The 21,466-nt window shown below is 40.8% G+C and overlaps 1 protein-coding gene across 4 annotated transcripts in view; it reads right to left on the bottom strand.

Annotated features, from left to right (window-relative positions):
- The window catches only part of Usp30 (ubiquitin specific protease 30), a 170,490-nt gene that overhangs the window by 16,404 nt on the left and 132,620 nt on the right, over window positions 1–21,466 (bottom strand). For all 4 annotated transcript variants that reach the window (XM_067111307.1, XM_067111305.1, XM_067111306.1 and 1 more), the window contains 2 exons: window positions 12,632–13,509; window positions 4,904–5,101 (listed from right to left, as the gene is read on the bottom strand). In XM_067111307.1, coding sequence (XP_066967408.1) covers window positions 4,904–5,101; window positions 12,632–13,509 — 1,076 coding nt within the window. The remainder of the gene's footprint in view (window positions 1–4,903; window positions 5,102–12,631; window positions 13,510–21,466) is intronic.

Below are 21,466 nucleotides of genomic sequence, written 5' to 3'. Positions count from 1 at the left end.
GTCCACAATCTGGGCTACAGAGGTTTCAGAAGAAGAAGAAGAAGAGACATGATTTTGTGCATACCATCCTCTGAACACTGTACACTTGGACTGGTAGATTTTGCTAGAAGCAGCTCTTCTACATCTAGCAACAGCTTCTGCAGTCCTACGTAAAAATCCTTTTGCTCTGACGAGGCTTCTGACAGTCTGAAGACTATCAGGGCCAGAGCTGACAACCCTTGATGGTGACTGTGAAAATGTGGCTGTTTGAGCAGCAACTGTTCTTGTGGAAGAAGCCTCAGAAAATCCATGAGAAGTCTCAGCAGGTCCGGAAACCACTCCTTTCTCGGCCAGAAGGGAGTGACTAGTGTCATCAAGACGTTCCGATGAGAACTGAACTTGTTTAACTACGTTCTGATGAGAACTGAACTTGTTTAACTAACAACACTGAGTCCACCATCCAAGCTAAAGGGTCTCGGACTGGCGAGCAAGAGAGAGGAAGTTGTTTGTTCTTTGAAGTAGCAAAGTGATCTATGGAGGGCTTGCCCCAAAGCATCCACAGATTGTTACAGACTCTGGAATGCAAGGTCCACTCTGTGGGGGAGACCCTGGTGACTGCGGCTTAACTGGTCCGCCAGAACATTTATCTTCCCCTGCACAAAGTGGGGGAGTACCTTGAATTGATTCTGCTCTGCCCTTGGAAGAAGGTCTTTGGCTGCCTGTAGAGAGTGAAAGAGTGGGTGGCCCCCCTGCTTACGAATGTAGGACAGAGCTGTGGTGTCGTCTGAGTAAATCGCAACTATTTTCCCTGAAACAAGTGCAGAAAAAGCTTGAAGGCACAGATGAATGGCTTTCAACTCTTTGACGTTTATATGTACCGATTTCTGATCTGTGGTCCACATCCCCAACACCTTCCGACTCCCTAACCAGACTCCCCACCCTATGTCTGAGGTGTTGGAGTAGAATTCTAGGCTGGGGTTCAGAGGAGATAGAGAGAGTCCTTCCTGAAGTCTTTCCTCGGACAACCACCATCAGAGATCCTTCTTGATCTCCGACATTACCTGGAAGACTGCAGAGTCTGAGTCTTCCTGCACCAATTTACTTTTAGGAAGAATTGCAGGGACCTCATGTGAAGTCTGCCCAACCTCACAAAAGATTCCACTGAAGCTAGAGTTCCGAGAAGGCTCATCCACAGGAGAGCAGAACAAGTCGAGAGATTGAGAAAACCTTGTACAGCCTGGAGACATGACTCGACCCTCTTGAGGGAGAGAAAAGCCCGAAAAACTCGAGAGTTCAGAGTCATCCCCATACAAAGACTGCACTGAGGTGGAGTCATTTGGGACTTCTGAACATTTATCAAGATGCCTAACTCCTTCGTTAGGCAAAGGGTCCTTTGTAAGTCCTTCATGCATCACTCCTCTGATAGAGAGCGGAGAAGCCAATTGTCCAGGTATAAGGACATGTTGATCCCGAGAAGATGAAGCTAATTGCCGAGGGGAGCGAGGATTCGGGTAAATACCTGTGGGGCTGTGGACAGGCCAAAGCAAAGCACCTGAAATTGGAGAACCTGGCCCCGAAAGACGAACCTCTGGAACTTCCTCAGGTCCGAGAAAATGGGGACATGAAAATACGCATCCTGCATGTCCAGGGTGACCATCCAGTCATCCTGCTGGAGAGAGGACAAGACAGACTGGTTTGTCTCCATGTGGAACTTGGTCTTCGCCACAAACAAGTTTAGAGCGCTGATATCCAAAACTGGTCTCCAACGCCCCGAAGCCTTGGGGACAACAAAAATCCTGTTGTAAAACCCCTCTGACGAAAGGTCGACAACTTCCTCCACCACTCCTTTGTGAAGGAGAGATTCCAGCTCTTGAGTGAGGGCCAAAAACTTCTCAGACCCTGCTGAGTAAGCTGTCAAGGTGAGCAACTTTGAAAGCAGAGTCTGATTGAAAGGAATGGAGTAGCCCGTAGCAGCGATGGCGTCGGACACTTAGAAGAAGCAGGAGTCAAACGGTCCAAAGTTGGCGCCGAGCGAGAAGTTGGCACCAAATGAGCAGGGGTAGGCGCCTGAGACTGAGCAGCTGGCGCTAGGTGCTTGGGAGAAGGCAGGTGCTCATGAGTGCAAGAGAGCTACGACTGAGGCGGCAAGCGCTTATTATGAGAGCACTTAGGAGACAAGTTCAGCAATCTTTGGCACCAAGAGACTCCGGACTATTCCAGGCTGCTTGTTGAACCTGAGACGACGAAGAAGGCGGATCAGCAAAACTGCAAGAAGGTTGAGGACTAACGCTGACTTCCTTAAGCCTCTTAATGGGAGGAGGAGAGCTGTTTGCAGCCACAGAATGCCTCTTCAAAGGATGAGAAACAGAAGACCGATGCCGACAACGCCTTCCATCCGACGATGAATCTTCCGAATCAGACGTACGATGCGCACTAAACGAGACATCTTTCCAGTGGCGCTCAGTCAACACCTGGGAACGTGTAACAGACTTGACGGAGGGAATGACTGCCTGTGGGCAAACCCTACCAGCCTCCCTTCGACCTCCGGTATGTCTTCTCCCTGGTGCAGGGGAGTGGGACAGGGACCTTCATCTAGGAGCACTGGTAGGACAGACAGCCACCTCCTCAGAAAATGCAACACTCTCACTCTGCACTTTACCAGCACTGGTAGCACAAACATCTAGAACAGAAGCTTTATCAACAAAAGCCTTAAAAGAAACCAAGATTCATGACCTTATTGGCCAAAAACTTTATCGACCCTAGACTCGAGATTGGCGATAGTGTTGGAGTCAGAAGCATGGGAAGACGGTAAAGGGGTACATGGTAAATCAGTAGGAGGACTCAAAATTGGAGAAACAGAAGGGATAAGTGGGGAAGAAACAGCGCTACTCTCAACCACTGAAGGCAAAGGAGTAGCTTCTAGGCTAGCTCTATGCTCCGCTCTAATAGCAGCTTTCCTCTTCCTGTCTTTATCAAGTTTATCAGAATGGGAACAATAAATCTTCCACTGCTGAGAATCCCAATCCTGACAAGTAATCTCCCCATTACAGTACAATCTGTCCCCTACATTTAATACATTTAGTATGAGAATCATACATAATCTAGTTTTACATCCCTCGGTACAGAACCGAATGCTAAGAACTAGAATCTGACATGGCAAAATAGTGAAAAAATGACAAAATAATCTAATGATTCACTAACTGCAAAAAAGGCCACACAAAATCTGAATACGTCACCAAAATACACGAAAACAATCCAACAAATGATGGCAGAAAATGAACTGATGTTTCCCGCCGAGTTGTACCAGTCAGTCCCGACAGTGGGCAGGACCCTGTCTCCTGCACTAGTGATGGTAACGCCACTGTGAAATTTGAATTTTTGTTCTACTGTTAGCTATGTAATTACTTGGTAAGTCACTTATATAAAAGTTTAAATTAGTGTCGTGACTTCTGCTGCTTTGACAAAACAGCACTGTTCTTCAGTAAGAAAACCATTTATGCACCACATAATAACTTAAGCACAGGCAACCAAAGCTATATGACAAAGTTAGGTTCCCTCAAAAATAGATCATAAGTGATTGACTGGATAATAACTAGTATAACACCAGCATAAGGGGTTACCTTCCTAGTCACTCAAAAATAGAGAGTTTATGATAAGAGAGCCCCTTCCCAAATGAATAGCACTTATTATTGCTTGCAATAAATATACAAATGATTAAACTTTAAATGAAACAATGTTGCAGAAAAATTATATACGTAATGAGTTTGAAAAGACAGGATTAAAAACAGACAGAATGAATAACGGCACAATCACAGGGGTGACCAAATATGTTAAGCACTCTTAATCTATCATGGACAATATGTGACCACACCTACATGTCTATACACAAAAAAACATGATAACAGTCAAACAAGGGATGATTATGTAATGAGAGAGAAGACTCTAAAGCAACTGAAACTAACCAAATATATATAGTACATAATGATCAAGAAAAAAAATGATAGCCATCCACAGAGAGAGAGAGAGAGAGAGAGAGAGAGAGAGAGAGAGAGAGAGAGAGAGAGAGAGAGAAATCGTATCTACGTGTACAAAAAAATCAAACTTAAGTCATAATAACAAAATAAAATTACCTACAGAGAGAGAAGTGAAAATTCATTTAAATGACAACAGAATGATCATAAGAAAATAATAATTTCACAAAGAGAGAGAGAGAGAGAGAGAGAGAGAGAGAGAGAGAGAGAGAGAGAGAGAGAGAGAGAGCAGGTGTGTATCAATCATTCCTCTTTGGCTGACTTGGAAGTCGCCATAGAAGACTGGGTATTTCTGCTTTTATGTATTTAATGAGTATATTAAACAGTTTATTACCCTTCAATATTAAACAGTTTATTATCCTATCATTTCAGCAGTTCACACTACCATTTACAAAGGATGAATAGCACCAGGGGTATATTCATGGTGCCATTTACCCTTGGCTCTCCACTTCCCTCTCTTCTTCATCAGCTTTTCCCATCTAAAAGCCCAAGAAACTTACTGGTCCACTGGCTGTCACTAACTAGTGAACCAATGTAAAAAACACAAGAACAGTAACAGTTGAAAGTAATCATCATATATTTAGAAAATTGAAGAATTTAGCACTTGAGAATGAATAACATGAAATAATGAGTACTTGCATAAGACCTGAACTAACCACATGCCACAATGACTTCATTCAGCCAGTGAAATGCACAAACTCAAGTCAAAGTTTCCAGCAGAATATCTGATGAATATTATCATAATACAGTACAATAAATGTGCATGCAAATCACAGCCAAACATCTTTTTTCTTCTATTAAGGAAGTATTTGTCTGAGATTTCAAGAGATACTGTACATGATATTAAAAGTAAAATGGATTTGTGGCAAAAAGAAATCATAAATTACCAGTACCTTTCCAATGGTGAGTTGTTTAGTAAATGATGTCTTGACATCAACTCCAGCTTTCTTTGAGCAAGCATCACATGTTACATCACTTACTTTCTCTTGAGTTATGTATGAATCAAGTAGTTCTTGCAATGTTACCTCACTCCAGGGTATAGATGGTAAGGAGAGAGACAATGATTCAAAACTTGTCCACTGAGCTGGATTCTGAAAATATTTTACATACTTGATTTATATTAAAAAATAGTATTAAACACCCTTAATGTGATCATTCTATAATTTTCAAAATTCTTGAAATTTTTCAAAATTTTTGAAAAGAATGAAAAATTTTGCATTCCGGCAACTGATTATTCATCAAACAATCATATATCTGCCTTGCATTTTGATGAAGGAAATGTTTTGATGTAAGGTGAGACTGAAGGTTGAATAATAAAGGAAATATCAGATTTACTACAATTTAGATGAACTCTTTTGAAGAATGGTTATTTCTTCCAAGAATAATGATGATGATGATTCTGAGCAATTTTTTTCACAATAAGTTATATAAAACATTGCTGTGCAACAAAACCACCTAACATTAAAGTTGTTCCCGGTAAGTAACAATCATTATAACAGATAGTAACATTCCAGACTTATGTAAACAAACACAAAGCTTACTTCTCTTAATTTTACCAAATAGTGCACTGAGAACTGCAACAATGTTATCTGCATATTTTATAACTAAAATTCTATTTGTGAAGTGTAATTTTTGCAAATTTGTGGAGAGAGAAAACTTGTTCTCTTACTTTCTCAATAGTGATTCTGACTAATTAGTATTTATGGTCATCACTTCTGGCAACACAAGATAGACGACAGTAGAAAGAACAATTATGCATTGAACCATGTAAAGAAAAAATATAATGAAAAAGGAATTTTATTAATGAGTATCATTATTTCAAATTCTTCCCTGTGTCCTCTCTAATTTTATCACCCCCATATTCAACCGAGATGGGGGTGAATGTGTAATGCCTTACATGACTTCACACAATTATGTGCAACAAAAATGACTTTTTATAATAAAGTTTTATATACACTTACCAAAAATTAAATATCTATAGTTTCTACTTTACGCTGCAACTCAAAATTTTGAAAATCTCGGAAGCGCTCTTTTGTTTTGGGTAAGGGTAGACTACCCCACCCACTTTTTGGGAAGAAAAGGTACAACATAGCTAAAGAGCTCAATTCGTTGACGCTCTGTGACCATGAGAGGGGAGGAGGGGAGGGGGCTCTGATCATGTAATTATTTAGTAAGTATATATTAAACTTTATTTTGTTATAAAAATGTCATTTTTATATAAGAAACTTATCATATAATTACATAGCTGAATTCCACATTGAAAGGAGGTGGGATGAACAGACATATACTACCCAAAAAAACTCAGCTATGGAGAAGAATTTGGAATAGAAAATTAGCTAGCAACATGAAATGCTTGTTTGTAACCTTATCTGGTGCTTTGCAACGTAGGAGTTTATCTTAGGTTGCCAAAGCTTATAATCCAAAAGACACATAAATAAATATGCGTGTATATGCCCTTGCCCTGGGCACAGTACAACGGAAAAAAAGTCCAGATAAAATCTTAACATAAACCACCAAAAAATTTTAACCAAAACCATAAAAAACAAAGATTGGTGACACTAACAACCCAGTGCTCACCAGACTTCCCGAGAAGTGCAACCATCCTTATTCAAGGAGAGTGGACAGAGGAAAAAGAAGGCATTCCTCCTATCCTTCACTCCCCAATACCATGCCAGCTGCGAAGAAAGGATCTAAAGTGCTGCATCTTTCATCCACCGTTTTGATGTCACATAGGTAGAATATAGTGAACACTGACTTGCATCTCCAATATGTTGATTGCAAGATTGAAGAGAGAGAGAGATTACGTCTGAAGGCCAAAGACGTAGCCACCGCTCTTATTTCGTACGTCTTGACCTTACACAAGGGCAGTAAATTGTCCTGAACCCCCGAACATGATTCCGAAATTATGGACCTTACAAAGAGTGTAAATTCATTCTTGGATAATGGACAACTGGGATCTTTCACGGAACACCAAAGGTTTGAGGAGGAACCCCTAAGACTTTTGGTTCTCTCTAGGTAAACTTTTAAGTCCCCTACAGGACAGAGGAATCTCTCTTGATCGGTTGGGCCCAAAATTTCAGACAGGCCAAAGAACGTGGCCAAGGGTTAGTCAGGTCCTTATTCTTGGCCAAGAAACCCAAAATCAATGAGTATACAGCGTTACTTTGAGTAAAACCTACTCTTTTATCAATAGCATGTAGCTCACTAGCTCTCTTAGGTGTAGCTACGGCCATCAAGAATAGGGTCTTGTTCGTCAGATTCCTGAGCGAGGATGATTCCAAAGGTTCAAACAGTAGTCCTGACAGCCATTTAAGGACAATGTCCAAGTTCCAAGCGACTTCCGAATGTTTTCCTTGTTTACTAGTATTAAAAAACTTTATCAAGTCGCTGATGTCTTGATTCTTAGACAGGTCCACTCCTCTATGTTTGAATACAGAATTCAATATTGCCCTGTAACCCTTGATGGTGAATGTTGCTAACCCCTTCGAGGTTCTAAGAAATAACAGAAAATCTGCGATCTGGGCTTCAGATGTCTGAGAAGAGGAGATATTCCGCTCTTGGCACCACTACCGAAAGACAGTCCACTTGGCTTGGTAGACTGCAGCAGATGATTGTTGCCTACACTTCGTAATAGCTTCTGCAGCCTTCCTTGAAAATCCTTTTGCTATGACAAACTCCCTGACAGTCTCAAGCCTGTCAGAGCAAGAGTGGATAACCCTAGATAGAATCTGTGAAAATGTGGCTGTTTAAGATTTCCCTTCTGAGGAAGTAGTCTTGGGAAATCGGTCAGTAGGCTTAGGAGATCTGGAAACCACTCCTTGTACAGCCAAAAGAGGGCGACTACAGTCATCGACACTTTGCTGTGAGTGCTGAACTTCTTCAATACCTCCCTCACCATGCTGCAAGGAAGGAAGGCGTATACAGTATGTTGAGATCCGACTAATCCTGCAGCATGGAATCCGTCACCCATGCCTGAGGATCCAGAGCAGGAGAACAATACAGAGGAAGACAATGATTCCTTGCCACTGCAAACAGGTCTATCGATGGCTTCCCCCACAGCTTCCACAGGTTGGTGCACACCTGTGGATTGAGCGTCCACTCCGTCAGTAGAACCTGTTTGCCACAACTCAATTCATCTGCCAGAACGTTCATTTTCCCCTGGATGAAGTGGGGTCACAACTCAGGTCTTGTTACTTGGTGCCCATAAAAGAAAAGCCTTGGTTGCTTTGTAGAGCGAAAAAGAATGAGTCCATCCTTGGTTCTTGATGTAGGCCAGGGTGGTCATGCTGTCTGAATGGACCGCCACTGTCCTGTCGAAAGTCTGCGCTGCAAAATACTGAAGTGCTAGATAAATTGTCTTCAATTCTTTTACATTGATGTGAAGGTTCCTTTTGGTTGGAGACCACATTCCTGTAACCTCCACGCCCCCCAACCCAGATCTAAAGCTTCTGAGTACAATGTTAGGTCGGGGCTCATTGGAGACAGAAACTTCCCTGTCACAAACCTGTCCTTCACCAGCCACCACCGAAGGTCCTCTTTGATTCTGGGTGTGATGTTGAAGACGAAAGAGTCCAGGAAAAAATTCATGCACCAGTTGGCCTTGAGGTAAAACTGCAACACTCTGGTGTGCAACCTGCCCAACGGAACAAACTTCTCGATGGAAGAGAGGGTTCCCACAAGACTCATCCATGCGTTGGCTCAGCAGGATGGGCGGGATATGAAGTCTCAGACTTTTCTGAGATAATTCTGAATCCTTTGTTGGGACAGAAAAGCCTGAAAACTCAGAGAATCTATCACTATCCCCCAATATAAAATAGACTGAGTTGGAACTGGTTGAGATTTCTTGAAATCTATTAATAGCCCTAGTTCTTGAGCAACTCAAGGTGTCTTTTGAAGGTCCTCCGTGCATTGAGATTTCGAGGGGGAGCGTAGGAGCCAGTCGTCAAGGTACAGAGAGACATTTATCCACAATAGATGTAACCATTTCATCAGAGAGGCAAGAACTTGAGTAAAAACTTAAGCAGCCGTGGAGAGGCCGAAGCACAGTGCCCGAAAGTGGAAGACTGTCCTGGAACATGAACCTCAGATACTTCCTGGAATCCGGGTGAACTGGAGCGTGGAAGTACAGTACACTTCCTGCAAGTCGATCGTGACCATCCAGTCTCCCTGGTGGATGGCTGACAAGATCAACTGGCTCATTTCCATTCTGAACTTTGTTGTCTGAATGAAGAAGTTCATAGCACTGACATCCAGCACAGGTCTCCATCCTCCCGATGACTTGGGAACCAAGAAGAGGCGGTTGTAGAACCCCTCTGTGCCTATATCCTTGACCACTCCCACAGCTTTCTTCTCTAGTAGGGCTAAAATTTCCCGAGACAGGGCCGAAAACCTCTCCAAGCCTACTGAGTAGGCCGTTAAGCTGATGGGAGAGGTTATTAAGGGAGGTTTCTTCCTGAAAGGGATTGCACAGTCCTCTTTTAAGACCTTTAGTACCCACGGCTCTACATTCCTATTCTTCCACCTGGTCCAAAAATGAGGGAGTCTTGCTCCCACTGGAACACAGAGGACAGATAACTCATTTTTGAGGGGCTGGCTTGGTGATAGGTTTCTTGATGGGTTGTGTCGTTCGGAGGTTGGATGTAGGACGGGATTGGAATCGACCTCTAGTACCCTGAAAGGTTTGTTGCGGCTACGGAGAAGACGTCCTAGCAGATGTGGCACTGAAGTAGCTTGTGCAGGGAACCTAGTCCTCTTGGTGAACTACGTGAGAAGGTCCTGTGTAGATTTCTTCTGGAGTTCAGCTGTTACTCATTCCAGAGTCTCTTGCATGAATAAAGTAGTCTTGTCTACAGGGGCAAGCAGAAGAGAGGAACGCTGAGAGGGTGCAACTCCCTTCGTGGTAAATGAGCACCACACGTCTCGTTCCTTCAGAACTCCTGTGGTAAAAATGGTCAACGACTCTTGAGCGCCATCTCTCACTACTCTATCAGCACAAGCCAGGAACCCCAACCATTCCAAAGCTAGAGCCCCAACTGTCCAATCAAGAAAGCTGAGGACCTCAAAGACTTTAAAAATATCCTTAACAAGATGATCCAGCTCTGACACATTAAAAAAAATTCTTGCCGAGGAGAAAGCAGAGCGATGAGAGGCCTCTATGAGACTGGAGAAGTCCCCTTGAGAGGAGGCAGACTCCCAAGGAACGCACTTCTCCAGCTGCATATGACAGATACTTCTGCAGTATCAAACTAGAGGGAGGCGTACAGAAAACCACTTTCCCGACATCCCTCTTTTCTGATAACCAGTCGTTGATAAGGGCAAAGGCTTTCCTCGATGAGGAAGACAGAACCATACGAGGTAATCTGGCAGTTCCTGCAGGTTGTCGTATTAAAAAGGCCGATCCCAGAGAAGAAGGGACGGCTGGAAAGAAGAAAAAAGGACAGCATACTAGGAAATATCTCAACAGAGCCGAATAATTTGACGTAGGCTGTTCCTCCTCCATTGGTTCCTCATCAAAGGAAATGGGTGACATTGGAGGGTCAATAAGTTCTTGAACTACAGGAGCTGGTTTCTGAAGTAAGCTCAGAACTCTATCCAGTCGGAGTTAAATCGGCGCCAATGATGTGTCTTCCATGACAGAAGGAAACTCACCTGAAATGGCAGTTACTGGATGTCCTACCTGTGGAACAGCACGCTTGCTGGAAGGTGGACAAACATCAAGGGAGGTGGACGAACATCAATGGAAGCACCCACAGACACTGAACGCTCAGACACTGGGTGCCCACTCACTGACGGAGCGGACACAGCATTTAGAAGCTGCAACACTCTTAAGCAGACACTGGGCACCTGTATGATGGGCACTCGGCTTTTGGGTACTCGTACAATGGGCACTCGGAGACTTGACGTCCACACACTGAACATTCATACACTGAACCTTCCAACTTGGAACGTTCAGACACTGGGTGCCCACAAACTAGAAGCGTGGACACTGAACGCTCATGCAATGGGCGCTCACATGATAGGCGCTTGGATATGGAGCGCTTGTACGGTGGGCGCTCGGACACAGAATGATCTATTGGGTGCTCATACACTACACTTTCAGACTGTGGGTGCTCGGACACTTCACATTGATGTGTGGGACTGGCATACACTCTTTTGGAGTCAGGACGCTCGTTGGACACTGAATGGGTGCGATAATCTTTAACAGGTGACTCCCAAAAGCTACACGAAGGGAGTGGGCTACGTTCCCTCTCTAAAGCTGATTTATGAGATGGGGGCGAACCTACTTCTAACGAAGTGCCTGGGCTTGTCAATGGCCTCGAAACCTTTGCAAAATGCCCACTGCACTTATTGGGCCCAAGAGAGTTTTTCAAATCACTAGACGATAAGATATGAACATCCAAATGGACGCCTTTCCAATGGTGGTCCTCTGCAGCCTGGGATTGGTAGACAACAGGCTCAGATGAGGCAACGATTGCTCGTGGGCAAACCCCCACTGACCTCCCTTGGACTGCCAGTTTGCTTTCTCCCAGGTGAGCAAGGGGAGTTTAGCAGGGACTTTGATCTAGGAGCATCAGTGGGATGAACAGCCGCCCCCTCCACTGACATTGCACCAGCACTAATTAAATTTGTCCATCAAGACTTTCACAGAATTCCCTATCTGGGAAACAGTATTAACTAACAAATTAAATTTCTGATCCACATGTGTTTCTAAGCTGGCAATGGCATTGGGTTCAGAAGAATGGGAGCCAGATAACGGAATAACATGAAAAGTCGGAAGACTGGAAATAGGAGAAAATGCCGTCACAGGTGTTGAAAGGATGGGCAGGGAAGCACTATCAATTTCTGGAGAATTAACAGAACCAGTGGAAGTCTTAGCTTCAGCCCTAGCAGTAGCCTTCCTCAGTCGGTCACATTGCAATTTATCTAAGCGGGTCTGCAAAGTCTTCCACTTCCCCTTTCCCAGTCCTTACATTCCTCACAATTAAGATCAGGCGAGCAAATTTTCTCCCTACGAGAACTACAGACAGTATGAGTGTCATACTCTGCTGAAGTGAGTCTAGTCTTGCAGCCTTTGCTGCAATACCTAACGCTAGACAAACTAGAATCTGACATAATAGGTCAAAAAGTCCAAATCAGGAAGGTCACAATCAATAAAGATAAATGAATATTAGCTAAGCTAAATAACAGCTGAACGCTACCAAAAAACAAAAGAGTACTTCACCAAATGAAGATATCCGATCATCCAGTGAAGAACAACCAAGAGCTGCCAATAACCAGTGTTAAGTCATTGGCAGGCAGAAACGAACTGTGCTCTTTAGCTACGTTATACCTATTCTTCCCCGAAAGTGGCCGGGGCAGTCTGCCTACACCCAAAACAAAAGAGTGCTACTGCAGTTTTTTGAATTTTGAGCTGCTGCGTAAAGTAGAAACTATTGCTATGTAATTATTTGGCAAGTTACTTATATAAAACAATGTGTATATATTATACTTTAAACTGGGTACATTAATTTCAGGGCAGACACTGTAAATGTGACTATAACATTACATTTTTCAATAAACTTAATGAATGCTAAGACAACAATTGACATTAAAACTGATCATGTACAAAGAATAATACTTACTTTATATCCACATAATGTACACTGCAACTGACTGGCTAAGTACCCTTGAAAAGGATTATCATGAAGCTTGTTTTGAGTCTTCAATTCTGTTTTTCTGGATTTCATACGAGGTAAAGTATTGTATCCTCTTCTTTTAATCTTATCATCTTTCATAAGTGATACACTTCCCATACAAATCACATCAGATTTTGAGATTGTACACAGTGTTTCCGGCTCATTTTCCGTAAAAGTTTCCTCCATTTCACACTTGTCTATTTCACTACTTTGGTCGGTGAAGACAGAACTATCTTCAACAGTGTTATCACATTTCAGAGTGGTCATGCTATTTTCACCCATGTCACTCTCATGTCCTGGGCTACTCCAGCCATTATGATGCCCACTGAGTACATCATCATTTTCACAGGCACCAATTTCGACACTAACATTGTATTTACAGACATCTTGATAAAGAACATCAGATACTTGAGCACTTTTTAAGTCAGACTTGTCAGCGCCTTGTTGAGTGAGTTTATCTAATACTTCAGAACATGCACTAACACTACTTGAAACTTCACTTGTGTTTTTCAAAACCGGCTTCTCAGACCTCACTAAATTATGTTTAGTTTCTCTGTTTTTTCTCCAGCAATCAGATTTAAAGACAACACCAACACCACCCATATGAAATGATTCAGCACCATCTGATTCCATCCACGAAACATCCAAAAGGGATGGCATGGACGAAGAATTCAATAATTCTTCATCTATAGTGGCAGTCAAGGCGTGGAAGAGTTCATGGGCATCTTGCTCTTCAGAGGAGATAACCCATCCATGTCCTCTTAGGGCACACATAACTTCACCAGCACAAGCATCCCCTTTATAGTCATCTCCATTATTGAGCACTATCAAAAGTATAACAATATTCAATTAGCTAAACACATAAATAAATTTAGTCTAATGTGGAATTAAGATAAAAAAAAAAAAAGCCAACTGATTTTGCTAACTCTTACAACACTCAGGACAAACCATTATCTTAATACAGTAAAACCCCCGTATTTGCATCCTCACGATTCATGGACTCACCAATTTGCAGATATCTCTATGGAACATATACACACATTATTCGCGGAAAATTCGCCTAATCGCAGTACTTTTCGCTGAGAAATATTCATTAATTACTGTATTTTCATATTTTCATGACTAAATGCACTTTTTGAGATAAAGCTATTAAAATACTCAGGTATAAGCATTTTTAGAAGGTTTTTGTGTTTGAACTATCAAAATTGGCAGTTCTAAGTGTTTTTAGAGAGGTTTTAAGTATTCGCAGATAAGGGGGGTTTACTGTATTCCATTAGGAGAACTTGTCGAGAATCAAGCAATGACAACTGTTGAGAAACACAAATGCAACTGTATTTTACAAATTTAAATTATTCATTGGCATTATATTAAAATTTCAGTGAATGACTGCTGATAATAAAGAAAAGAGAATCATGTCTAACAGATACAAACCTCTTATTTAAGTTATGCCTAGGGGCAAGTTAAGCTGGTGAAATTTTCTCTTGTTAAAATGAATCTTCTATAGCAATTCTCAAAAAACTGAGTTTTCAACCACAAAAAGTGGTTTTCTCGTATACAAATCTATCAATCATGTCTTTGTCTAAAAAAGGACCCAAACTACCTGCCTTTTCTCTAACAGACCGAAGCATAGAAGTCTTCTGAAGCATGTGTCACCTAACACCATCATCAGGTTTCACTCACTCAACTCACATTTTATGCATACTATATTTACTAAATGAGGATGCATAATTTGCGGGGCTGGGAAGAATGTACTCACTATAAAATTAATGGGTATACATGAAAAAACTAGTATTGTACTGTATTATAAGAATTGTAACATCACAATCCAACGACCACATATTTGCCCAAATAGCGACTTAAGGCACCGGGAGACTATCATGAGTCAAATATCTTAAATAAGATCAGATAAAACAGACACATCTTATGTTTCAAAGCAACAACAATAGAGGTCTGATTTTATGGATCTGTTATCTTACCTGCTGTGCTTTTCCATCTAAATTTACTATGGTTCTCAGGATGACCTTGTCACCTACTTCTTTTGCTGTCATGTAAGAAGGAACAGCCTGTCACTGTTGCCCCTTTAATTAGTGGTTCCTTCCAGGTATTACCAAACTGCCCTCATGGACACCGAAAAATGCCCTGGTCATTTCTCAAAGACAGAAGATAGGGAAGAGTGTTGTGGTACAGTTTTGGACACTTGTTTTTTTAAAATCTTTGCTCCAAAGTCAGGTGCAAAGGACAGTCCTACAGATGGTCAAATTATAGTGTACATGTCCTTTCTAAACAGCGCAAGAATCTCGCTGACCAGAACCGAAGATGCTAACAGCAGTGGGTAAACAGTCTTCAAGTGTGAGCTCCATCAATTAGGCCCTTTAAGTAATTTGTATGGAGACTTGGTAAACCTTCCAGACCAGTATAAGGTCCTCTTCAAATCTTCTGAAGAACCACATCTTGTCCATGAAGTTCAAATACTTCTCAGAGGGTAACCCTACTAGTAATCACAGGCAAAAAAGTGATGAAATCACAAAAGGGGTGGTAAAGCTCAGCCACAAGAGGTATGGAGGTCAGGGGATACAAAGGAAGGGGTAGGGTGCAGTGCTTTACTCTGCAACCTGATAACTTATGATGAAAGTGAAAAGTAGAAGTAGCAGTCTTTTCTCAGTCAGTATAGAAAGCAAGTGCCATTATAATACACACAACGCTAACCATACCTGAAGAGATAGACAGTGGCACTTCTTCAAGCAATACAATTTGAAGCCATAACAGCAAATGCATCCACTCAGAAGCTTGCAATCATATAAACACAACTCTTCTTTGTTGGTAACAATTTTTTGCTTCTTTTTTTTCTTATTTCTTATTTGTCATTGAGAATAATACGGTGAACTCACCCCGATTGTTGCTGGTGCTGTTGAGGAGACTAGAGTAATGTTCAACAAAAAGCTGGGCCAGGTCAGTGGTGGTTTGTACTGGAATCAGGCACTCTTGCTTAATTTTCAGATCATCAATGGTGGTCTGTCCAAATCAAAGCCTTTTCAATATGCGTATTATAATGGTACTAGCTTTCTATACTGACTGAAAAAAGACTCCTACTTCTACTTTTCGCTTTCATCATAATTTATCACTTTGTGGGATAAAGCCCTATGTCCTACCCCTTCCTTTGTATCCCCTGACTTCCATATCTGTCTCTTGTGGCTGGGCTTTACTACCCCTTTTCTGATTTCATCACTTTTTTGCAATGGCAACGCTCTAGAACGAGAAAAATGTGGTAACAAAGGAATGGGGTTGTTTAGCTTTTACATATTTTCTTAGACCTATGTGGCTTCTCTGTGATAATGGTCAGCTCAGCTCATTTGCTGCATAATTACACAATTATAATATATATATATAATTTTATATATATATATATATATATATATATATACATATATATATATATATATATATATATATATATATATATATATATATATATATATATATATATATATATATATATATATATATATATATATATATATATATATATATATATATATAAAATATATGAATAATATGGAAACATATATAGTATATATATATATATATATATATATATATGTATATTATATATAGCAGACTGATATAAATATAAAATATGTTTATAAAGAAATATATATATAAATGTAAACAGATGGGGATTATAAAGAAACACTGGATATGTAGGCCTGGAATGTCCTTTACTTACAGACTGAAGAAATATAAAAGTATGTTTACAAAGAAAGCTCACATAAATGACAGATGGGGATTATAAATGAAACATATGTACCTGGAATCCAACACAATTGAAGAATTAGTAGAACTGCCATATTTTTGTGATTCAGTTATACTTATATATATATATATATATATATATATATATATATATATATATATATATATACATATATATATATACATACATACTGTATACAGTAAATCCGCGTATTCGCAGTCTCACTACTCGCGGATTTCTCTGCGGAAAGTATCTACCCATTATTCGCGGAAAATTCGCCCATTCATGGTATTTTTCACCGAGATAAATTACCAATTGCTGTACAGTAGAACCCCGGTCCTCGACTGTACTAGAACTCGAAATAATCGGATTTCAACATGAAATGTTGAGTAAATTTTGTGTCGGAGTTCAAACAACAAACCGGAATCCGACCTGATGCTTGTAGAAAAAAGTTTCGGCGGCTGCCGCTAGTTGGCATTGTTGGTGGCGTTCTTCCCATGCTTATTTAAAAGCATTTAAAGCCCACACATGCTGCTGCTGCTGCTGTTGAAAAACAAGCCATATTATCACATGAAATTAATAATACAGTATTTATAAACCGAATTACTGTATGTCTGTTATCATAAAATTAAGAAAAATTTCCGAAATTACATCGGAACTCGGCAGCCTGTGGCAGATATAAACAAACCAGAGCGCCGCCCTGGTGGTGTATCACGGTACTAATTACATAAACTTCGAAATTTTTCTTAATTTTATGATAACAGACATACAGTAATTCGGTTTATAAATACTGTATTATTAATTTCATGTGATATGGCTTGTTTTTCAATGTTATCATTATTAACAACAGTTTTCATGTGTACCTGTTACAGTACATTCTGGTAGTGCCTATAAGGCTACTTAGCCTGGCCTATGGTAATATGGCCGCATTGGTCATAGGCCAACTTTTTTGATACAGTATGCATTTAAAAATGTAAAAAGTGCTTCTGATACGGCAAGTTATTCAACTCTGAACCTATCTAATTGTGATTTGTGTAAAGTTTTGTATAAAAAGGTAAGGTTGGGGTAATGACTGGTGGTCAGGAATGGATTAATCCATTTTCAGTTATTTCTTATGGGAGAAATTAACTCAGAATTCGACAAAATCGAATCTCGACACTTCTTCTGGAACGAATTAGCGTCGAGAACCAAGGTTCTACTGTATTTTCACATCATTTTCAAGACTAAATACACTTTTTGTCATAAAACTATTTTTAGAGGGGTTTTAAGTATCCGCAGATTTTAGCTATTCGGGGAGGGGGGAGGTGCGGTACGCATCACCCACAAATACGCGGGGTTTACTGTGTGTGTGTGTGTGTGTGTGTGTGTGTGTGTGTGTGTGTGTGTGTGTGTGTATATATATATATATATATATATATATATATATATATATATATATATATATATATATATATATATATATATATATATATATATATATATATATATATATATATATATATATATATATATATATATATATATATATATATATATATATATATATATATATATATATATATATATATATATATATATATATATATATATATATATATATATACACACACACCTATATATATATATTTCTCTAAGGAACATATACTGTATACAAATTATTTATATATGAAAATTTGCAGTATTTTTATATACACAAATATTAACTGATAACTGTATTTTCATATTTGCAGTATTTTTAATTTTAACGACTAAATGCACTTTTGTGGTAAAACTATTAAAATACTCAGGTACCCAGGTAGTGCCCGAGTTACAATAATTCACCTTACGATAATTCGACTCTGTGATGAGGTAAGCAATTAATACAAATACGACAATAATTATAAAATATTTTAAAATTTCATGCAGGCACAGCCAGCATCATACAATCAGGCAGCGAGAGAGACCAAATTACAGGTACTCTATATTCTCTTTTACTTTTTTAACTAGAAGATGGGTTAAAGAGATGGAGGAAAGAAGCTGGTCTGTTGTAATTTGGTCTCTCTCGCTGCCTGATTGTATGGTACTCTATAGTCTCTTTTACTTTTTTAACTAGAAGATGGGTTAAAGAGATGGAGGAAAGAAGCTGGTCTATTGTAATTTGGTCTCTCTCGCTGCCTCATTGTATGATGCTGGCTGTGCCTGCACGAAATTTTAAAATATTTTATAAATATTGTCGTATTTGTATTAATTGCTTACCTCATCGCAGAGTCGAATTATCGTAAGGTGAATTATTGTAACTCGGGCACTACCTGGGTACCTGAGTATTTTAATAGTTCTACCACGAAAAGTGCATTTAGTCGTGAAAATTATATGAAAATACAGTTATCAGTTAATATTTCTCAGTGAAAAATACTGCAAATTTTCCACAATATAAGAATATACTGTATATACAATATTATCGGATACAGTGGAGTAAAGCATAACATTTTAAATGATCCATGGAAAAGATGCATATTCATTATGTTGATGTTTGTATAATACGATATTAATATGTGAATACAGAGTACCGTATAATGTAGGCTAGGCTACCGTATAAGTATAAGATATACCATAGTGTAGGCTAAGTTAATTCTTGTCTGTTATTCAATTTCTCTTTGTACTGAATTATCATAAATCACATTGCATGAACCTCCAGAATTAGCTGATATTAATAATTAATATACCATGTATGTATAGAGTATACTTTATAGTGTAGGCTAGGCTACCACATATGTATACATGGTACCGAATACCCTAGTGTAGGCTAGCCTGTATTCGAGATACATTTTTCTAACAAACAATGGATTTTTTGGAACCTAACCCTATTGTAAATATGATAACCTAAGCATTTTTAGAGTTTTTCTGTGTTTGAACTATCAAAATGGGCAGTTCTAAGTGTTTTTAGCAGGGTTTTAAGTATTCGTGGATTTTTGCTATTCGTGGGGGGGGGGGAGCACACATCCCTGCAAATACAAGGGGTTTACTGTATATATATGTGTGTGTGTGTGTGTGTGTGTGAAAACTAGGGTAGGTCAACAATCGCGAAAACCAAAACCGCTTAGGCTAATTCAATGTGTGATAATTATTAATTAAGACTAGACCACCCATGACCTGTTTGGTAAATTTTTTAGTTACTACTGTACATTTTTAACAAAAGGCCCATACTCAAACCCATACCCATTCCCATATCCGTACCATACCCATATCCATACAATACCCATACCCATAATGATACCCATGCCCATACCAATATCTGTACCATACCCACATCCATACCAAAACATGCCATACCATACCATACCCATACCCACAGGCAAATTAACCCTACTAATAACAGTCAGCAAAAGTCTACAGGCAGCACAGGCCCTTTTACCTTCCAGTGTGCAAACAAACAAACAGACACTTCAAAGTTTTAGTATTATACTAGATGATCTGTGACTTGTTGGGTCACTTTTTTATTTACTACATTTTTAACAAAAGGTCCATACCCATACCAATATCCATACCATACCCATATCTATATCATACCCATACCTGTATGGGTAATATACCCACACCCATACCCATACCATACCAGTATCCATATCTGTACCATACTCATAGCCATACCCATTTCCATTTCCATACCCATACCTATACCATACCCATACTGATACCCATACCAATAACCATATCTGTACCATACCCATACCAATGCCCATACCCATACCCATACCAATACCATACCATCCCCATACCCATGTCTGTACCATACACATACCCACAGATAAATTAACCCTACTATTAGTCAGCAAAAGTCTACGGCAGCACCAGCCCATTTATGGGGGAGGCAGAGGGAAGGGGTGAGGGGGAGGGAAGGGGTGAGGGGGATGAGAGAAGGGGAGGGGAAGGGGAGTAGGAGGATGAGGGGGAGGGAAGGTGGAAGGGGGAGTAGGAGGGGAGTGGGGGGAGGGGGGGGAGAGGGAAGGTGGAAGGGGGAGTAGGTGGGTGAGGAGGAAGGGATGAGGAAGGTGGATGGAAGAGTGAAGGGAGGGGAAGTAGAGGGGAAGGGGAAGAGATGGGAGGGTGAGTGGGGAGGAGGAGGGAGGGAATGGGGAGAGGAATGGAAGAGAAAAGGGGGGGAAGGGAAGATGGAAGGGGAGGGAGGGAAGATGGAAGGGGGAGGAGGAGGAGGAAGGGAGGAGGGGAAGGGGAGGAGAGGGGGAAGGGAAGGGAGTGGGGAGAGGAAGGGAGGGGAAAGGGGGATGGAAGAGGGAAGGGGAGGGAAGGAGAAGGGAAGGACACAGCTGAATTAACACTTGATCTTGTGCTTGGGGAGAAGAGGGAGAGTGGGAGGGAGAGGGATATGGAGGGGGAGGGAAGAGGGAAATGGAGGGGGAGGGAAGAGGGAAGGAGAGAGGAAGGACACAGCTGAATTAACACTTGATCTTGTGCTTGGGGAGAGGAGGGAGAGGGAGAGGAGGGGAGAGGGAGAGGGAGAGGGGGGGGGGGGAGGGGAGGGGGATGGAAGAGGGAAAGGGACAGGGAGGGAAGAGGGAAGGGGAGGGGAAGGACACAGCTGAATTAACACTTGATCTTGTGCTTGGGGAGAGGAGGGATAGGGAAGGGGAGGGGGAGGGGATGGGAGAGGGAAAGGGGCAGGGAGGGAAGAGGGAAGGGGAGGGAAGGGCACTGCTAAATTAACACTTGATCTTGTGCAGGGAGGGAAGGGGGGAGGGAGAGGGGAATGGAAGAGGGAAAGGGAGGGAGGATGGAAGGTGAGGGCATGGGGTAGGAGGAAGGGGAGGAGAGGGGGAGTTTTCGTATTACGTATATAGTTAGATAGATAGATAATTGACAGAAAGTCAGCCAGCTTCTCCCAACACCACTTGCTATTCACACACATTAAGAAAATGGATTCTCTTCTAATGATGTGAGCAGTCTGTACCTGAACATCATGAAATTTGAATTTTGGGGGCTACTTTGAATGGCCCACTGTACCTTTAAAATTCATTATTTCAAAAAACAAACCC

This window comes from Macrobrachium rosenbergii, chromosome 11 (genome assembly GCF_040412425.1).
Source record: "Macrobrachium rosenbergii isolate ZJJX-2024 chromosome 11, ASM4041242v1, whole genome shotgun sequence".
NCBI classification, from domain to species: Eukaryota; Metazoa; Arthropoda; class Malacostraca; order Decapoda; family Palaemonidae; genus Macrobrachium; species Macrobrachium rosenbergii.
Note: the sequence above shows the minus strand (reverse complement) of the source record. Positions and strands in the feature narration are given on the sequence as shown.